General features: G+C 38.9%; 1 protein-coding gene across 2 annotated transcripts in view; it reads right to left on the bottom strand.

Annotated features, from left to right (window-relative positions):
• LOC121269194 (rho GTPase-activating protein 23-like) overlaps positions 1–11,895 on the bottom strand; it is a 506,984-nt gene extending 495,089 nt beyond the window's left edge. The window contains exons 1-2 of one of the 2 annotated variants that reach the window (XM_041173725.1): positions 11,641–11,895; positions 10,736–11,089 (exon numbers count right to left, since the gene is read on the bottom strand). In XM_041173725.1, the coding sequence (XP_041029659.1) occupies positions 10,736–10,813 (78 nt within the window). In that variant the 5' untranslated portion in view covers positions 10,814–11,089; positions 11,641–11,895. The remainder of the gene's footprint in view (positions 1–10,735; positions 11,090–11,640) is intronic. The other variant, XM_041173724.1, reaches the window with a different exon arrangement.
• Between the last annotated feature and the right edge of the window lie 956 nt (positions 11,896–12,851).

Below are 12,851 nucleotides of genomic sequence, written 5' to 3'. Positions count from 1 at the left end.
ATAAATGCTGGCCTAGCCAGTTACGCCCACATCCCATGAACAAATAATGAAAAAATCAAATCAATTTACAAAAAAAAAATGTGATTCGAGTATCTTGGCACACTATCAAATTTGAAAGAGGAGTTGCCCAACCAGCTACAATTTAACTAATATGGGTGCATAATCATAATAAAATAGAAAGGCAAAGAGTAATCCAATCAAGCAGTTTTACTGAGCCTGATTATATGTTTGTGAGATGACAGGAACAATTGCCTCAGTACATCTGTAAACTATTATCTTTCAAAACAGCACCATAGTTTTCTGGAGAATGTATAAGTGCAAGCAGCATAAATATCTTGCACTCAAGAGCGTTGGCATGGAAATTGGACTTAGTCCAGGTTTTTCTTCCCTCTGAAATAGCTCACTGTTATTTCTTTTTAAGGACAAGGGTATGAAGTTCATTTACGGAATGAAACAACGGCAGATCTCCTGTGGCATTGCTTTCGCTAAGTCCAAATCTCTCCACTACATCTCCTCACCCTCCCATTATGCTCTTTGCATTTATTTTAGAATCATAGAAAGGTTATAGCACAGGTGGTCATTCGGCCTGTCATATCTGTACTAGCATCTGAAGGAGTAATTCACCTCGTGCCACTCTTCGGCCTTTTCCCTGCAACCCTGCAAATATTTCCTTTCCAGATAATGATCCAATTCCCTTTTGAAAGCCTCAGTTGTCCCTGCCTCCACCACAATCTCAGGAAGTGCATTCCAGATTCTAACCACTCACTGCGTGAAAAAGTTTTTCATGTCTCCATTGCTTCTTTTGCCCATTGCCTTAAATCTGTGCCCTCTAGTTTTCAATCCTTCCACCAATGGGAACAGTTTCTCCACATCTGCTCTGTCCAGACCCCTCATGATTTTGAGCATCTCTGTCAAATCTCCTCTCAACCTTCCTTTCTCCAAGGAGGACAGTCCCAACTTCTTTGATCTTTCTACATAACTGAAGTTCCTCACCCCCAGAACCATTCTCATGAATCTTTTCTGCACGCTCTCTAATGCCTTCACATTCTCCCTAAAATGTGGTTCCCAGAGCTGGATGCAGTGCTCCACTTAAAGCCGAACCAATGTTTTATACAGGTTTCACATAACTTCCTTGCTTTTGTACTCTATGCCTCCATTGATAAAACCTAGGATGCCATATGCTTTGTTAACTGCTCCCAACCTATCCTGCCACTTTCAAAGATTTATGCACATCTATACCCAGGTCCCTCTGCTCCTGCATCCCCTTTAGAACTGTATTCTTTATTTGAAACAAAAACTGAAAATGCTGCAAAAACTCAGCAGGTTTAACAGCATCTGTGGAGAAAAAATAGTTAACATTTCAAGCCCCTATGACTTTTCTTCAGAGCTAAAGAGAAGTAACGGTGTGATTAAATTTATACTGTTTAAAGGGGGGTGGAGGTAAAGCTGGATAGAAGGCCAACGATAGGTGGAGGCAAAAGAGAGATTGCCAGAGATGTCATGGACAAAAGGGTGTTGATGATAGTGGTACAAGCTAAAGGAGGTGCTGATGGTGGCATTAAGGTCAGAAAGCAGCATGTGATAAAAGCAGGACAAGGGGATGCACTCTGGAAAGAACAACATAAACAAGTGACAGATGGCCCTTGTGGGGGTGGAGTGGGGGAAGGGGACAGTGGTGGGAAAAAATATTGAAAATAGGATAAAAGGTGGGGATAAAACAATGAATAAAAATAAATATTGAAAAAAGGGGATAAAAAAAAGAGGTGAGAATGGAGGAGAGAGTTCATTGTCCAAAGTTATTGAACTCAATGAAATCCAGAAGGCTGTAAAGTACCTAATCGGAAGATGAGGTGCTGTTCCTCCAGTTTGCGTTGAGCTTCACTAGAACATTATAGCAGGCCAAAGATGGACATGTGGTATGAGAGCAGGATGGGGTGTTGAAATGACAAGTGACAGGGAGATCTGGGTCATGCTTGCTGACAGACAGAAGGTGCTCCGCAAAGCTGTCTGTGTTTGTGTTTGGTCTCTCCAATGTAGAGGAGACCGCATTGGGAGCAGCAAAGCAGTAGACCAAATTGAAGGAGGTGCAAGTGAAGCACTGCTTCACCTGAAAGGGGTGTTTGGGCCCTTGGATGGTGAGGAGGAAGGAGGTAAAGGAGCAGGTATTGCACCTTCTGCGATTGCATTGAAAAGTGCCGTGGGAGGGGGGATGAGGTGTTGGGGGTGATGGAGGATCAGGGAGTCCCAGAGGGAATGGGCCCTATGGAATGCCGACAGGGGGGCGGGGGGATGTGTGTGTGTGTGTGAAGGGAAGATGTGTTTGGTGGTGGCATCGTGCTGGAGTTGGCAGAAACGGCTGAGGACCCTTTATTTGATATTGTCTCTCCAGATGCTTACTACGAAAATAAATCACTTCACACTTCTCTGCATTAAATTTCATCTGCCACTTGTTCATGGATTCCACCAACCTGTGTCTTATTGAAGTTTGACACCACCCTCCTCACAGTTCACAATACTTCCATGTTTCAAATCATCTGGAAAATTTGAAATTGTGCCCTTTGCACAAAGGATGTGTCATTAAAATATAAACAGGCACAGCAGGGGTCCTAACACCAATCTCGGGGGAACTCCAGTACAAACTTTCCTCCAGTCTGAAAAATACTACGCTGTGTTTCCTATCACTCAGCAAATTTTGTATCCATATTGCTACTGTCTCTTTTATACCATGAGTTATGGCTTTGCTCACAAGTGTTATCAATGCCTTTTGGAAGTCTATGTACACCACAATCACAACTTTACCCTCATCAACCCTCTGTTACCTCATCAAAAAAACTCCAAGTTAGTTAAACACGATTTGCCTTTACCAAATCCATGCTGGTTTTCCTTAATTAACTCATTTGCTAAGTGACTATTAATTTTGTCCCGAATTATCGTCTCCAAAAGCTTCCCTACCACTGAGGTTAAACTGACTGGCCTGTAGTCATTGGGTTTACCTTTACATTCTTGTTCAAAAAAGGGTGTAACATTTACAATTCTCCAGTCCTCTGGTACCACAGCCAAGTCAAGGAAAATTGGAAAATTATGGCCAGTGCCTCCGCAATTTCCACTCCCACTTTCTTCAGTATACTTGGATACATCTCATCTGGTCCTGGTGCCTTATCAACGTTTATGTAGAAACAGCCTATCCAATAGCACCGCCTCGTGAATTTTAAACCCTTCAAATGTCTGAACTACCTTCTCTTTCATCATGACCTGAGCAGCATCTTATTCCTTGTTAAAGACAAATGCTAAGTATTTATTTAATACCTCAGCCATGCAGACTGTCTTCATGAGTAAATCCCCTTATTTTGGTCCCCAATCAGCCTCACTGTTCCTCTTACCACCCTTCTGCTATTTATATTCCTATAGAGGACTTATAGATTCCCTTTCATGTTAGCTGCCAGTTTCTTCTCATACTCCATCTTTGCTTGTTCAATTCTCCTCTGAACTTTCTATAAATTGGCCTGGTTTTCAATTGTATTATCCACCCGACATCTGTCATAAGCACAGTTTTTCTACTCCATCTTAATTTCTAACTCTTTCATTATCCAGGGAACTCTGGATTTGCTTGTTTACCTTTACCCTTTGTGGGAATGTACCTTTACTGTACTTGAACTCTCTCCTCTTTAAAGGCAGCACATTGTTCAGTTACTGTTTTGCCAGCTAATCTTTGATTCTAATTTACCTGGGCCAGATCCATTCTTACCCCACTGAAGATGTTTCTACCCCAGTTAATTATTCTTACTTTGGCTTGCTCCTTGCCCTTTCTATAGCCACCTTAACTTAATGATACAACGATTGCTGTCCTCCAAATGTTCCCTTACTGACATTTGATTCACTTGGCCCACCTCATTCCCAAGAATCAGGTCCAACAATTAGCACCTAGCTCTTTCTTGGTTTCAACCCTGCTTTCTGTCTGTCCCCAAAGTCCATCTCTTAAATCAATCCATATGATCTTTCCCTCTTTCTAATCTCATCTTTCTATTTCTATACATTTGTCCTGACCTTACCCTGCAATCCTGTACACCCAACTTATCTTTCATTGGCCCTGTTCAAAATTTACTGCAACAAGGTGCTCCCAAGTCCTAGGCTTGAATTTCATCAAGCATTCCTACACTCTATGATGCAAATTTATTTCTAAGCTCAACTTCCCTGAGCTTGCTTCCAGATCACAGAATGCTCCCAGTCACAGTCCAACGTCTTGCTTCTTTCCAGCTGCAAGCACATTCTCTCAACCACTCATGGTGAAATACACTGCCATAAATATCTTCTTAACCCTTCCACTGTGATAAATGTTGCTTTCCATCTTCCTCTGTTTCAAATGTCTTAAAAAACATCAGAAAGAGAGATCAATAAAATATGCATCACATCCAGGAAGGCAGAGAGGAAGAGAAAGTTACAGAAAAAGTAAGGCTAATATTTATATGGTACTTTTACCATAGTACGTGTTCCAAAAGAAATACTGCCGGGGAAAGAAATGTAAAACTAGGCAACTTAAAGTTTGATTGAAAAGGTGAGTTTTGGGAAGGTTTTTTTTAAATGGAGAGAGAAGTACCAAAGGGACTTAGGGAAGGAGATCCAGCCAATGGAGGCAAGCTGGTTATAAGTTCTGCCACCAACGGTAGGGCAAAGGGTCAAAAGCAGGGCACCAAGAGTAAATCACACAATACTGGAGGAAGTTGAAGGGGCAGGGTTGGGGAGACCATCGAGGAAGCTAAAGACATTTTTTTAAAATCAACTGGTAAAATAATTCCTGGGGGTATCCAGATAATGGTACTTGCTTACAAATTGGTATGGTCACTACAGATCCATAATTTGCTACAAGCCCCAGGCTTCAAGGCATAAGTTTGAATGAAATGTTTGGTTTATTATCCCCTTTTTCAAAAACAAATGGTTTGGCACTTGCAGCAAGCACATAAACAAAAAAAAACTGAAAAACATTTTTTTTAAACTAAACAACTAAAATATCTTCGGACACCTGAATCTTTAAGTAGCAACACTGTTAATCAAATTAAAACAACATCTAGTTCATCTTCCATGGCCAGGTAACTAAGAAGCAATTACATCATGCAGCACATCCGTCAGCAGCTGGAGAACAGAGAATTGCGATAACCTCAGTGCCACTAAGGAATATTCATTTTAGAAAGCATTTTCACTCCAGGTTCTCATCCTCCTCATTTAAGAATCATACAAATGCCACTACAGTTTCTGCAGTGTGTTTCTGGATGTATAGCCCCACGAAAACAGTATAACCAAACTAGAGGGTTTTTTTGGTCAAATGTTTTAGAAATGTCTATCATCAGCAATGCCAAATAGCTTTTCCCACCCCAATGATGAATAAGTAATAAAGATGCTGAAATTTCACTGCTGCCTGAATCACAAATCAAATTACATATTTGCAAGCCAACAAAAAGTTAAATATTACTTTCCTCACTCAATCCACTATTTTAATTATACTGATATGCATCTGTATTTACACATCATAGGAAAAGTGCAATTTGTCACGAGGTAAAAATTGTTATGTCTGACATGATGGGGAGCAGTTTTTGCTTCCTGAAAAGTCAATTAAATGTATATTCTTCCCCAGGAAGAATGCATCTATGAAAGTACAAGGAAACCATAATATGTCTGATCTGTTGTCATTTGGCAAAAAAAAGGACCTGAATGAATCAAGTCCTGAAGAAATGTATTGCCTGCTTCCCACTGACAACCAAAGATTATTTTTGAATATTGCATTATTAATTTTCAGCCTTCCACTGCTTTGAACTGAATGCTTCCCAATTTTTAGGTTTGCATTGTTACTTTCACAGAAAGCTAACAGCTGAGTAGGAATATATTAATGAACTGGTACTGTATGACGGACAAACCTACATAGCATAAGAAATTGAACACTTACCTCCTGCCCAAAAGGAAATCCACAAGTCTACAAGAGTTTTGACTCAAAGGAATGACACACAGTTGTGATGCATCTTTTTCTTTTGGATGGGGAGCAAAAAGAAAAATCAGGCGCAACCTTAATCACTGCCGTAAAAAAAAAAATCACTCTCCATTAGGGTTTACATCAAACACCAAAGCCAAAGTTATCACTCCTTCCAGGTGAGGACGATGAACATCATTGAATGTACCACAACAGTTAAGACAAGTAACAGGCAAAATAAACCAGTTACAAATGATGTTGAGCTTGAAAAACAGATTTATCTTACTGCCTGCCCTTGTATTCCAATGTCACAAACATACTGCCCAAACTGGCAACCTTCTGCTAACTTTTCACTTATGACAATTTATAGCCAACACAAGGAATCATCTGAGAATTGCCTCAAAAGAAATGTAGTATCCAAATTTCCCTGCCTTTCAGGCAGAAGCTGCTATACTTTGCTCAGTTTCCTCTTCACATCAGCACAGAACAAACTAGAAGAGAAACCTAAAGGGAATCATTGCCCTAAATTCATATTCTACCACAGTACTCTATGATGTTATACAGTAAACACAATGGTACTAGTGCATAAAATATCTGTTACATGAACAAAAAGCAACTTCAGATTACAATTTTTCATAATGAAACATCAGTACTCTAATTGCTTAAATTACGTGTAAATTTAGAAATAAAGTCCTGCATCCGTCACTATCAAAACATCACACTTAACCTAATTGGTACACGCACCATTTTTTCTAGTGCACATTAAGATACTAAGCATGACATTGTTTAATACATCAATAAGAATTCCCAGAAGGGAAAAAACAGTAAAAACTGGGAAATAAGAATAGTGGTCCGAATTGGTCTTGTATACCTTCAAATGGAACACCAGTAAAAGCTGGGAAATAAGGGTACTGGTCTGAACTGTTTTTTCTTTCTGGGTTGTGCTCTAGAAAAGGTCTGCTTCATTGGTGACTTAGTCTTTTCATGTGATCCTGAGGATGCGTCTTAAACACCGGTGATGCAAGTTGTCAAGTTTTCTTCCCTTGGTAGGTGCAAATTATCCAGGCTTTGCGGCCATACAACAATGAGCTGAGGACCTTGAGATTAGCATCATTGTCCTATGGGTCAGTTTGTATTTCACTATGCCTATTTTGTTAAAAGTGTGTTAAGGTTTACATATAGGTGTATTCAACATTAGAGTATGAGTCAACATTAGAATGGAATGTTGCTGAAAGCATTAACTGAACAATGTGTTCTTACTAACACTGAGGTTAGTTGGAATCAAAAATGTTCCCGCCCTTTTCATGTTTCAGAACAATTTGATAGAAACTCCTCTCCATTCTCTCATGCTCTTCTCCACTCAGCCAAGGTTCAGAGACCTTGGGAGATCAAATGGCATCTTATTTAAAACTACTGTGTACATTTACTGTTGATATATTTTAAGCTCTCTAACAGTTAGTTCCAACTTTAGGATCCAGTTAATCATCTGTTTCCAAAAATGTAACAAAAAAATGCAGTTTATATTAAAATCTGCTGTACTTAAAATGTTTTAAAATGTTAATTTTCAAGTATAAAAATAATTGTTCTCCTGTCCTACTCATACTACAATAATTCAATTGATCAAACTCATCATATATGCTTTCTAGGCAACAGGATCAAATACTAAGTGGATAGAAAGCCCAACACTGCAATTCCCTCAGATCAGAAACAGTGCTCTATATTTAGTTAAATATTTCACTGTCAACTGGTATTAGAATTGTAATTAGTAATTCCACAGGCAATATTGTCTGGTAAAAAAGTTACTGCTCCTTAAGTAATCACCTGCAGTAATTCATTGAGCTGATTAATGTTGTTGGCAGGCGAATTAAAGCAAAACTGGAACTTTATGGTCTGTATTCAAACGCTAGCTTAAAATAAAAATAAATGAAGACTATCCAATTAAAATACTTCTTCTGCAAACATTTACATTAATATTGCAACTGAATGAGAAAATTGTTTATTTTCTGTTACATCATCTGATTAAATAGAAGTGACAGATGGTTGTTTGGGAAAACCTAAACCCCTCCCAAGCCCTCAACAATTAACAGCCTTTAGATTCTATTATTTTACACATCAACCATGCCAGTACTTGGTAATATAGAAATCTCACTACTGCTGATTTTTTAAACGATAACTCCTTTCAGGTATAAGTTTTCAAAAGGAGATGCCAGGACCCTAGGCATCTGAAGGTATCAGCATCTACATGGGGCAGATTTGTATGTTTGTTGTTATAATTTGGTAATTTCTACTGCAGTATACAAATAAATGATTTATTGTAATTATAAATAATTTCCAGTTAGGATTTATGGGAGTAATCAAAACAAAAAAGGAATATAGGATAGAATATTCCAAACTTAAGTATTAAATTCTGGGTGAAGGAATCAAAAAAGGTACTCTCAAAAGCAGTTCTAAATATTCCAAGGTATCATTACACATAAATAATGAGACTAGCGTCCATTTTGAAAATATAAAACTTCCTGACCTGAAAAACTACACATTAAAACTACATGCATGTAATATGCAGACTGATACCATTCTGATTTAATTTGGATGTATGAGACTGTACACAGTCAACTCATTTTATTTCATTAAATATAAATGTTTTGTGAATGGGTTGTATTTACAAGGTAAATCCTTTTGATTAGAACATAATTACGGTATGAAATAAAGCACCTTCCGACAATTTAAAAATAATGATTTCTGCTTTAAAAATGTTCCTTTTATTGCATATGCATTGTTTGCTAGTCCTTTTTATCTATCACCATGAAATGAAATCTAAAGCTGTACTTAGACAATCTAGCCCAGCACTGCTGCAGGTTTCATACTTGCAATAATTCCTGAGGTCAAAGGTACTTTACAATTAAAATTTAAAAACCAAACCGACTGTAATTTCAGCTCAGTTTACGGTGAAAACTTTCAAAATCTGATTTAGAATATTAAAGCATTCTTGTGAACAAACATAACCCCAACTTTAATTGTTAATTCATCCCTTTCCTTGCCGAGATCTTGGCCAGCCACACCAAACATGACCTAGAGAATGAAAGAGTGTCCCCTTCATAGGAATATCATAAGTTCTATTAGTCTGGCTGCCAAATGTTGCACAAGAGCAGCCCAGTGATAACTCTCACATTGATTTGCTCTTGCAGGGAGAAACTTGGCTGCCACGCAATACTACCTGTGCAGCAAGCTGAGACAAGGACTCAGTAGGGAAATCAAATTTCTGCCACTCCAATCTGTGAAGCTTCAGGCTGGTGGTCAAATGCTCTCTGCCAGGGAACTTTGTTTTGTTTCATAACTGTATTGTCCCAGCATAAAAGAGACCACAATGTTCCAGTAAAAATTATTTTAGCTTCCCAGAGCCTCAGGCGAATTGATGAGCCACACAAACCACGAACATCCAAGATTCGATTCCCAGTCCAAACAAGTCAGCTGGTCTCAGCCAGAGCAATGATTAGGGCATTATAATTGACCTCACTGCTTCAAAGTTAAAAAGAAAATCAGCCACTGTTCAGCAACAGAGAAGTGCAGACAACCAGTTAGGATTTGGCCTTACTGTGATGTCCTAATTATCAAAAGTCTGCTAGCATTCACCATTAAGATTAAAATAAAGATCGGACACTTGGGGCAAGTAGTGGAAGGAAACCAGCACTGAAACCATACTCCAACAAATTCTATGCCTACAGGTCAACAGAAAATACAAAATACATTATTTTCCACATAGTAACCATGTTTAGAGTATTTCAAATTGCAAATATTGAATATCCCATCTGCAAGCAGAGAAAGAATGCAGTATGGAATTTGGTTACTATTTTATACTTCCACCCCAGGTACACTATCAGTACAAACAAGAAATTTCTAGTCCCAAAATCATTCTGCCTCTATCCTCCTTAGAAACTATTTCTTTAACCAAGCTTTCAACCAACCCATCCTAATATCTTTATCTGTGCCTCAGTGTCAATTTCAGTCCAGTTGTGTTCCTGTGAAGTGCCTCAGGGTGTTTTCCTATGTTACAGAATGATATATAAATGCATGTTATTGTTGTTGATATAGTACATATAAATTGCATCAAGATATTTTTGTACTGTTCAAGCAATTTCCTACAGTCCTGTTGCAAACTTTTTTGATTTGGCTAGATTATTGTAGTCTTATGCAATGTACTCATTTTTTAAAAATTGATCATTCATTTTTAGCCCTAACTTCACATCTGCATGTTAATTGCATTACTAAATTTAAATTAGAATTTAATTGTTTTATCACTAAAAATTCAGTGAATTAACATAAGTAATCTGTACACAAAAATTTATGATCAACTGATTACAGCAATACCAGAAATGATTTCTTAGAGTTCTCAAACCAAATTTATGCATTCAATAAAGAATTTCTATAAAGACTGTGCGTAAAAAAGGTAAACAACCTTCATGTATATAATACCTTTAACACAGTAAAAAGTCCCAAGGCTCTAGGCAGGGGCTTATAAAACCAACATGCATAATAATCCTCAAGCTTTACACTTCCAGGTGTTAACCAATATTAAAACCAGATATTTAGAAAAGCTTTGATCTTTTGTTTTAAAGTGAATTGCAGATTTTTTCAATGCATGAACACAACCTAATGCTATGTTCAGTTATAAGCAGCAGACCATGAAACAGGACAAAATAGCAAAGGTATTCCTCCGGTATAATAATAATTCCACAAACACAGAAGAGAGCAAAGCATAAATTTACACTTGATTTTTCATACCGTGTTAACAGTTCCAGTCAGGTTTTGTCTTCCTGCTTGATTAAATTTTGATGATAGTTTTGTTTGGTTCGCCATCATTTTTCAATTGAAACCAGCTCAGTAATTCGTGTAACTCTTACCGTCTTCATCCTCAGATTGTATCTCAAGAATCCACACAAAATGGACCATCATCTTGTGAAACTAAATTTTAAAAATTATTCGTTTGTTTAAAACAATGATTTCCTTGTGGCAAAAAGCAGCAATTTATTATTGGTCATCAATATTCATCTGTAACTTTCAACATCATCTGCTGATTGGTATGGAAAGGAAGACCGGCAATCAGCACCATCTTTCAGGCTCTGTAACCTTCAAATGCTAGGAAATAAGAGAAAAGACGCTTTAGTCATCCATCACCATTAACTTTAACATACCAACACCAAAGTTGAACATTATCAAAATGCTAATGTAACCTGTCACGTGCAGGGACAACAAAATCACCAATATTTACGAATTGTTTCGGGTAAATTGAGCTTGTTGAGGGGAGATTTATTTTAAACAAAACAAAAAAGGGTGTAAAGCTTACAATCCGTAATACTAAAGTTCCAAAGAAAAGAAATGCCCAATATCCAAAAAGGGCATTCAACAACTAAATGGAGCGTATGAAAGAAAGTATACGGCGGTAAAAAAAAATAGGAAGGTGTTTGGACAGGGTTGATGGATGCAGAAGGTTGCAATGGTGTGTGTGGCTCAGACTGATGGACAACCTGCCCTCTTCCCCCTGACAGCTCCAGCTTTTGTTTTGGCGCCAGGCAGCTGTCAGCCGACTTCAATACTTTACTCACAAATCACCTCCTAGTTTAAGATATATATTTGTAAAAGACAATACATGCGAAAGAAAAAAACGTGGAAGTAATTGATCAAATTACCTTCCCCCACCCACCCCGCAAGAGAACGAGATCGAGAGGCAGCGGTCGAGCTGTCAAAGGGAGTTCGACGGTTCGGGACAAACTCCCCCACCCAGCCCGCGATTTATTACAAACCGTCCCCGGCGCCTACCATTTGCTGTCAAGGTGCACGTTTCTGTCAGAAATAGCCCCCAAAGCTCCGGCAAAAGAAGCCAGCCCCTGCCCTGCCCTGCCCTCTCTCTCCCCGAAGCCACCACCGACACCCTCCGAACTACCGCCGCTCGAGCTCCCTCGCTTGAAATTGCGCCCTTGGCCGTCGGAGCGTGCAGACGAGCCTTGATTGACAGGAGAGGACGGCCAATAGAAATCAGGATCAGGTTGATTGACGGACATTTTATCCAATGGGAACCAGATATTGGCGACGGGGCGGAGGGCGCGACCACAACGGTTCGTCACCGTGATTGGACGATTGGATTCTCCAATCATTGCACCCGAAGGGTGGGAACCTAGGATAAATGTTTGCAATGGTCTCTGATATTAAATGTAATTATTAATCAAAGGCATCAAAACATTGGAGCAAATAACGAAAAAATGCGCTGTTGAATACAACGGTGCTCAATTGTCCTTTGAGATTTTGTCCCACACAGATTGGACTGAAAACACGTTTGTGGTTGATTGATGTTTCGATAAACGAATCACAATGAAAGACTCCTAATAGGGGCGGGCTTCAGGGGCCTGCGGCACTTGATTGACACTTATTTTGGCCAATGCGATTTGGTTGTTTGGGTTGGGCTGAGCTCCCTGCACAAAACAAAGCATGGAGCAACAGAAGCGTATTTAATCCAAATCACAGCATGTGGTGAATGATGTGTTATAAACTAGACCCAACCTATTTAATTTGCTGAGCAAAAGTTTTAACATTATCTCCATGGTTCTCCGTCCTCCAAAGAAAATAAGTCTAGCAATTCTTTAAGATACCTCTATAAACTGGTGTTCCTGATGATGTGGAATTCTGGAGCATGAGTGCCCAAATCAACAATTTTATTGCGTAAAGCCTTTAAATCCTCACCCACAGGCAATTGGTTTGGCTCTGGCATGCCCTGCCTCAGAGTGTGGCATTCAATCGTGGCTTTCAATAGAGAATTGGATAATTATCAGAACATGGCCTCCTTCTGCGCTGCAACCATTCTATGATTCTTGGCACAATCTCCCCACCAACCTTTTGGACCAAA

This window comes from Carcharodon carcharias, chromosome 23 (assembly GCF_017639515.1).
Source record: "Carcharodon carcharias isolate sCarCar2 chromosome 23, sCarCar2.pri, whole genome shotgun sequence".
Lineage (NCBI taxonomy): Eukaryota > Metazoa > Chordata > Chondrichthyes > Lamniformes > Lamnidae > Carcharodon > Carcharodon carcharias.
This window is presented reverse-complemented; position numbering and strand designations above follow the sequence as displayed.